The 8,421-nt window shown below is 45.3% G+C and overlaps 1 protein-coding gene across 1 annotated transcript in view; it reads left to right on the top strand.

Annotated features, from left to right (window-relative positions):
* The first annotated feature begins 8,253 nt into the window (after window positions 1-8,253).
* The window catches only part of ZKSCAN1 (zinc finger with KRAB and SCAN domains 1), a 6,592-nt gene continuing 6,424 nt past the window's right edge, over window positions 8,254-8,421 (top strand). Inside the window, exon 1 of the mRNA XM_007468876.1 lies at window positions 8,254-8,420. Coding sequence (XP_007468938.1) covers window positions 8,254-8,420 — 167 coding nt within the window. The remainder of the gene's footprint in view (window position 8,421) is intronic.

Here is an 8,421-nt window from a genome sequence, read left to right as displayed (position 1 = left end):
TCAGCTCCTCTGCCACAGACATACAATTATTAAGTATTATTATTGCTTGGTAATAACTATAATTACTACAAGGACTGCCAGAGATGAAAAAGGAGAAATCGAATTATCAGATGGATTGGTGTTTGTATCTCGAAAGGCCTGAATCCCTTCTCCTTCGTCTCCAGCCTTCACACGGGGCGCACAGGCTGAGTGCAGAGACCACAAAGCGGGAGATGGGACCACGGCAGGGCAGGGGACTGGTCCAGCGTTCGGGAACAGAGATTCCAAAACCTCCCGCGCTCCTAGAGAGGACCCGGAAGCTCGGCGCAGTCCCGGAAGACGAGGTGCTGACACACTTCCGGCCTTTGTGACTCATTGTGTCTGTGTCGAGGCGTCAAGAGGGCGTAGATCCGTGCGCGGCGCCCTTCGGTCGGCCTGAGCTCCAGAGTCACCTCCCCTTGCTCGCCCAGCGCCCCTAGGCCGCTCCCGGGGCTCACGGTGAGAGGTGGGGCCGGCCTCTGGGGGGGGCGGGCGGGGCCGCAGGGGTGTGTGCGGGGGGGTGGGCTCTGCAACTGAGGCCCCGGGGTCCCCTCCGGGCTGCCGGGTCGCAGCGTGAAGCGAGTCCGTGCCAGCGTGCCCGCCCCAGGCCCGGCCGTCCCCTCCCCACCGCGGGCCCAGGCGGGGAGGGGGCGACGGTCCTTGGCCGGGGGTCCTGGGAGGCCGTCTGCGGGCCCCTTCCGGGCCCCTCTCCTGCAGTGTCGTCATCGTCGTTTGACGTTTCTGAGAACCGGGTCGCGAGCGAACCGACCCCTGTCTGAATGTTCTGCTCTGCTTTCGTCGCCATTTGCTTTGATTCCAGTGAGAGATTTTTTTTTCCGGGGTCCTTGCAGGACCTCGAGGTGAAAAATGCGGAAGGCTGAGAAATGGACACGTTTCAAGGTGCCGCATACGTGTTTCCAGATCACCTGCTTCTCCGCACCCCACCCCCACCCCGGAGCGGTGATTAAAGAGCTTTTGAAACCTAGTCAGACTGGGTAAAGAAATGATTCGGGTCTAGTAGAGATTATATGTACATCCCACTTTCTTTCAGCATTATGGACTATTTCGAAGACTTTTGAAAACGAGCTGTCCGGTAGATGAGGTGGATTTTCCATTTCTGAGTAGTAGTTATTCTGCCTGACTTGGAAGGGGTGAAGAGTGAAAGGAATTTGTGGAAATTGCGCGGGGCCGTTAGGAGACTAACTGAGTGACCTTGGATAAGATAAGACACTTCCGTCAACTCTCAGTTTTGTCATCAATCAAATTAACTAGGTTTTCTCCAAAGGCCCTTCCAACTTTGAGATAATTTGATTTGGTCAATGTAATTGAAAAATTCAGCTACAGTTCAGCCTGACACTGACCCCCTGCCCTCCATTTCCTGCAGTGCCTCCAGTACTCAATAAGATACTTTCATTATGGAGAGCAGCTGTTACATGGCCTGGGACCAAAGAAAGCATTTATTGTACAGACTATTGCTAGGCGGATTGGAGGTGGTCAGTAAATCGTTGTCGAATTGAATTGTGGAGGAGTCATTGTAACCAGTCAACAAAGCTCTGTTAATGTATTTGCCAGCCACGTGTGGAGAAATAGCTTTATTACTTAGGGAACCATAATGATCATTTGCCCCAGAATGTTTCTCCAAGTTTATATTGTCTCTGAATTACTATGCACGATGCTTGTTCATTATTTCAGGCAGTTTTCACCAATCTTAAAATACAAACAGGGAAGCTAGCTACTTAATATCATAGTCTTTTGCTGATGCCCTACTTGATCAAAGCATTTAAATTTTTTCTAACTTTATATTGTGTCTAAATACAGATGAGTGTTATGTTAAATGTTACCTTTTCATTATGAGTATCAGTATTCTTTGTGTAGCTAGTTGCCTTTTAAAGGTAGCTTTTTCATGTTTTAAAACATCTTAGAGCTCTGTTCAGAAATGGGTGGGAGGCAGTTTAAACTTTGAAGACTATGCCCTGGAAAAGATACTGGCCTGTTTAGAAAATAGCCTTTGGAATAAACTGAGCTTGTAACTCCAAGCCTTTTTTGTAAGAAAATCTTTCGTATTTACCTTCGGGGAGAACCAGGTATTGGGGGTAATCTTATCTAAATCGGATAGTGTGTCAGAATGGTTTTCAGCTCAAAGGGACCCCAGAGGTAGTTTTCTGCTCCTCTGTTCCCTCCCCCACCCCGCCCCAATTTGACAGATAAGGATACTGGATGTCAGAGAGGTTAAATAAGTCACCCAGGGAGGGACTCACTCTTATTCACGGGAGACTAGAATTCAGGTGTTCCACCCTGTGCTACTTTCACTATTACAGGATTTCTCCTGTTGCTTAATCTTTTAAGCAGGCTGAAAGTTGGAAAGTATAGTTACATCTCTTAAGTTTATTGAAAAAATTTAAAACACTTCTCTAGTGCCTACTAAATGCCAGAGACTGTTTTAAGTGCTTCATATATGTAACTCCTATAATCCTTACAGCAGCTCTGTGAGACAAATACTGTTTTTTAACCCAGAGAAGAAACATCTGTACTTAGAGTAACTAACCTAAAATCAGCTGGTAAAGTGGTGATGCAGCTTAGTGAAACTCTTCCACGCCTGTAATTTGAGGGCAACTTTGAATGCTGTATGAATAGGCCAAAAAGAGTAACATTCAGTCAAGTATTTTTTAAAAACTAGTGCTTGCAAAGAGGTCCATACTAAGTGGGCTAAGAGGTACAGAAGGTACAGAAGTACAGGAGAGGTACAGAAGTGGGCTAAGAAGAAGCCGGCCTGAAAAATTAGATTACCAAGAAAGAACTTGAATAGCAAATGCTTGGTGGAGACCATTAGGGCATAGAGTTTAGAGAGGAGAAAAGATTGTGTGTGCAGATCCTCTGAAACCTAAAATAAAACCCAGCCCTTCCGCCGCTGTTGTGACTTTTCTCCTGCCCAAAGTAGGAGCAGAGAAATGTTGGGGGGGGAGGGTACCTGTCAAAATTGGGGGAAGAGGGACTGTGACCGTGCCCTCATCTCTGTCCCTTTAGGTCTCACTTCCTCTTCAGAATCCCTTCCTGTTGAGTCCCGCTGACCCAAGGAGCATCCTACTCTTCAAAACTGGCTAAGGTGTGGGCACAAATTAAGATTCCTTTCCTTTAGTCTCCTTAAATGCCTAAGATGGAACAGAATTTTCATAAATGAGATTTCTGACACCAGACTAGATGCCACACTAGCTCTGCTCAGTTGTCTCTTTTGAAGGTCCCACCTGGTTAGAGTTTAGTTGATTCCCACTTGCTTCTCCTGCTGTGTCTCCTTAGTCACGCAGCTCTCCAGTGAAAACAGTGGATGGCAGGTGAGGCCCATTCCTGAGTGGTCATCCTTCATAGGCCTTCCTCTTCGAAAGAATCCGTGTGTCCACAGAAGCCCTTCCTTACCCCACACGTTGGGACAGAATGAGTTTGGTATGATGGTTGGAGCTTGAACTGAGGGGTCCCACAGACCTAATTTCAAATCCTCGCTCTACCATTCAATTGCTCTGTGACCTTGGGTATGTTATTTAACATCTGTAAACCTTAGTTTTGTCATTATACAGTGAGACAACAATGGTACCTACCTCCTGAGGGTGTTGTGTGAAATGCCTGGTACATAGAAAGCACTCAGTTAACATTGGTTCTTCCTATAATGCCTACTAGAGGCCTCTTGAACAGATGAGGGGCAAGTTGCATTTTAGCTTAGCTCTGAAGGATAAGTAGGATTTGAAAAGTCAGAGAAGACTGGGAGGGAAATCCCAGGCATTATCATGGGAGAAAAGGATGGTGTTCAAAATACAAGACATATTTAGGAAGTACTGAGTAGACTCATTTTGCTGGATGGAAAAGGTTCATGCAGGGGAGGGAGAGAAATTCATGGGAAATGAAGCTTGATGGGGAAACAGGAACCAGGTGCTGGGGAGTATTGACTGCAAGGCTCTAGAGTTCTAGGAAGAAGACCTGAGAGCAAGGTGGGAGGTGAACTGCGGGGGGATGAAGGCAGGGCACCAAAGAGAGGAAGCTGGCCTCCACGGAGCTAGACAGAAAAATAAGTATGAACAAAGAATTACTTCTCCCTGGTGCCTGGAGACTGAATGCATGTAAGGAGAGGAGTCAAGGAAGGTGAGATTCTGCGCCTGAGTGATGAGATGTTCGTGGGCTGTCTGATCACTAATTGCCACTAAAGGCAATAAGACGGCAGGGGGCGCTGTAATGGTTTGAGTTGTTCTTTTTTCTTTTCCTTTTCTTTTCTTTTTTCTTTTTTTTTATATTTATTTATTTATTTAGCTGCGCTGGGTCTTAGTTGCGGCATGTGGGATCTAGTTCCCTGACCAGGAATTGAACCCGGGCCCCCTGCATTGGCAGCGTGGAGTCTTAACCACTGGACCACCAGGGAAGCCCCTGAGTTGTTCTTATTTATTCTGTGCCGTTTAACAGTCTCCCCAGTTCCCTAGAAGATAAGTAAACAAAAGTCCTTGTCCTTGAGGGGCTTAGTTGGGAGGTGGAGATAGGAACTGCAGCTCAAGTAATGATAATACAAGGAGAGTAGAAGTGCCTAAGATAGGAACAGAGAAAGTACCAAGGGTGTTCAAAGGAGGAAGATATCTTATTTAATTCAAAATGTCAGGAGACAGTGTACATCTTGAAGGGTGAGTGAAAATTTGACCAGTAGAGGTGGATAAAGGTGGAAGATTGGTCCCAGCAAAGGGGTGAAGATGCAAAGTCACACCCTATGCTTGGGGAACATTAATGGGCCCAATAGGCTGAAACATAGGGGATCACTACTAAGGAAAGTAATGGGAGTGGGAAGGTCGAGTGGGGTGTATTGTTTGAACACTAAATCGGTAGATGTCAGGGATTCATTGACAGTAATTGAGGGGAAGGAGGGAATGCCCAGAAGCATACTTTGGCAATACTAAGTTGACCTTGGTATGTTGTTTGTATTAGAAAGGGGAGAAGTGGACGCTAGAGAAAATGTATGGAGCTAAGGCCCTAGTCTCGGGCAGGAGATGTGGAGCCTGATTAGGGTGGTGGAAGACAGTTCCGGGAGGCGTAGCTGGAAAAGATAGTCTCGCTTTTCGCTTTTCAGAATGAAATAAAGAGACTAAGCCTTACAGGAATTATTTATCCTCCAGCTGGGAGAAAGCTAGCCAAAGGAGTGGTCTCTTGGGCTCCCTACTCGCTGCCTCTTCCTCTCTGGGTCCCAGCTCCAGTCCCAGTTTCCTGGAAGCTGCCTTGTAGCTGTCAGTCACTCCTCAGGGCTTCTCCAGCACTCAGGTTGTAACCTCCTTAGAACTGTTGGCACATCTGCTTTGTACTGTAATTATTTGTGTAAAAATAGGAATGGTGCTTCTCATCTTTTTATTCCCCTCAGTCTAGCAGGACACTTTGCATACTGTAGATTGCAGAAATGGTTAGGAAATTGAGTACTCGTAACTGTAAGGATTTTCCAGCAGGTAAAGCTGCTCTGAAGTTGAAAAACGAAATATATTTCCTGAAGCAAGGTGGGTGGAGTGCAAAACAGGTCTGAAGGAGTGGATGGGAAGTGCTAGAAGATGGTTTGCAACAGGACTTTTACCAGTTTAAAATCATTGGAGAAATGATTTAATTCCCACGTTTTTACGTTTATGTAGAAAGCCTTTTTGAATGTCATATTCTTTATTGTTATTATAGACTGCTATTTTAATAAGGATTTCTGATTTTCATTAAGGACCAAAGAAAGAGAGAGAAAAAAACTAATCCTGTGATAAATCTCAGATTAAAATCATATTCCTTGCGATTAGAACAGTCATCTCCAAACTTTTCTGGTCACACGTTCCTGTCGGTAAAAACTATAGAAAAATTATATACATGTACCAGTGTTTTGTATAATTAAAAAAATACATTAAGTTGTGCTATTCTAGAAAAATTTTTGTGCTTTCAATGTACATGATGATCCTTTTTCCATCAAAATTACTAATAATTTTTCAGTGAGAGCCATGTAATTAAAAATACTTTGCTAGTTTAAAACTCTTGGCTTATCTCATTGTTATAGAACAATTGGACGCTCTGTCTCTAAAAGTTGAATTTGTTGCTTAATTTTGATGGCTGTAGAGGTGGGAAAAATAAGATGCTTCACAAAGATTTGTCAATTCAGATGGAAGGGACACATTGTTGCCTCTGCTTAGTAACTCATGATTGATCCTATCCACCAACCATGTGAAATTTTTCTTGAAATTCAGCTACTTTCTCACTTACCGGTTGACTTCTTAAGTTTGATTTAGTTCCGCATTTGTTTTTTACCTTCTAACGTGGCTGAGTTAAAAATTGCTGTGCAGTTTTCTTGTTTGTGTGTGTTTGCATCGTTAGTGTTTCCCTAATTGTAGTTTCTCTGAAAGAATCTTTAAAGCTGCTTGTCTCTCTTTTTTTTTGAGATGTAATTGATATGTAACATTATATTGGTTTCAGGTGTACAACATAATGGTTCAATATTTGTGTATATTCCAAAGTGATCACCACAGTAAGTCTGGTTAACATCTGTCACCATAGTTACATTTTCCTTTTTTCATTTTTTTTTTTATTTTATTATTTATTTTTGGCTGCGTTGGGTCTTCATTGCTGCACACAGGCTTTCACTAGTTGCGGCGAGCGGGGCTACTCTTCGGTGCGGTGCACAGACTTCTCATTGCGGTGGCTTCTCGTCGCGGAGCACAGGCTCTAGGCGCACAGGCTGCAGTAGTTGTGGCACACAGGCTCGGTAGTTGTGGCACACAGGCTCGGTATTTGTGGCTCATGGGCTCTAGAGCGCAGGCTCAGTAGTTGTGGCGCACGGGCTTAGTTGCTCCGAGGCACATGGGATCTTCCCGGACCAGGGCTTGAACCCGTGTCCCCTGCATTGGCAGGAGGATTCTTAACCACTTTGCGGCCAGGGAAGTCCCCTACATTTTATTTTCTTTTGATGAGAATTTTTAAGAACTACTCTCAGCAGCTTTCAAATATGCAGTACAGTATTATTATTAACCATAGTCACCATGCTGTACATTACATCCCCAGGACTTAACTTATTTTATAACTGGAAGTTTGTATCATTTGACCCATTTTGCTCACCACCCCCCACGCTTGTCTCATGTGTGACATGTGACAGTTCAGCATTTAGACCAAGTAAGTTTGGTAGTGTCCATTTGTACATTAAATATGGTTTATTTTTTCTCACTTAAAAAATATAAATAGACATTCTGATATTTTCTTTCTCTGTCCAAAGTGGATTATCTCGTACTGACCAAGGCACCCATAAAAATAATAGAAATAGCTAGATGGTGGGTTAGCAAGTCCTGGCCTTCACGTTTGGCTTGAGTGTTGACTCTGCTAGGTAGGTAGTCTCCTGCTCCTGAGCAAATCACTTGAGTCGTCCGAGCCGCAGTCGTGTCATCTGTGAGATGGTGCTCCAGGGGTGTCGTGGGAGGGGGGTAAGATCGCTAGCGTGCTGCTGAAGCGGGTGCCTGGCACCCCACTAACATTCCGCTCTCACTGGGCTTAGCGTGTAAACACATGATGTCATAGCCTGCCCTCCTCCTGGAGGGATGGTGCTCAGGCAAACACCCTGAGGGGGGAATTTGCCAGTTGGAAGTTTGTTTGCAAACCTTAATATCTAAAGTGACAGGGAAAACAGTGTGGCTCTGGAGGCTTTTTTTTTCCCCTTTGCTATTCAGAGGCATTTTAAATTTATTTATTTATTTATTTATTTATTTTTGGCTGTGTCAGATCTTCATTGCTGCGCACGGCCTTTCTCTAGTTGCGGCGATTGGGGGGGGCTGCTCTTCGTTGCAGTGCGTGGGCTTCTCATCACGGTGGCTTCTCTTGTTGTGGATCACAGCCTCTAGGCGCGCGGGCTTCAGTAGTTGTTGCACGCGGGCTCAGTAGTTCTGGCACACGGGCTTATTTGCTCCGCGGCACGTGGGATCTTCCCAGACCAGGGCTTGAACCCATGTCCCCTGTGTTGGCAGGTGGATTCTTAACCACTGCACCATCAGGGAAGCCCCCAGAGGCATTTTTAATGCCTTGATGTGTAGCCTTGTATGAAGTATTAACAGCACAGGTCACTTTTCATAAAGGTACCAATAACTTTTTTTTTCTTTTTTTTTTTTTTTTACTCCTTCAGGAATAGTACAGAAACAGATATCAGAAAACATTTCCCAGGACAGAAAGGAGAGCACAGACCCTGTTTGGATCAAGTCAGGTCCCTGAGCCTGAATGATGACTGCTGAGTCAAGGGAAGCCACCGGTCTGTCCCCCAACGCTGCCCAGGAGAAGGACGGCATCGTGATAGTGAAGGTCGAAGAGGAGGATGAGGAAGAGCACGTGTGGGGGCAGGACGCCAGTCTGCAGGAGTCTCCTCCTCCCGACCCGGAGATCTTCCGC

Source organism: Lipotes vexillifer, unplaced genomic scaffold (genome assembly GCF_000442215.2).
Source record: "Lipotes vexillifer unplaced genomic scaffold, Lipotes_vexillifer_v1.1 scaffold12, whole genome shotgun sequence".
Taxonomy (NCBI): Eukaryota; Metazoa; Chordata; class Mammalia; order Artiodactyla; family Lipotidae; genus Lipotes; species Lipotes vexillifer.
Note: the sequence above shows the minus strand (reverse complement) of the source record. Positions and strands in the feature narration are given on the sequence as shown.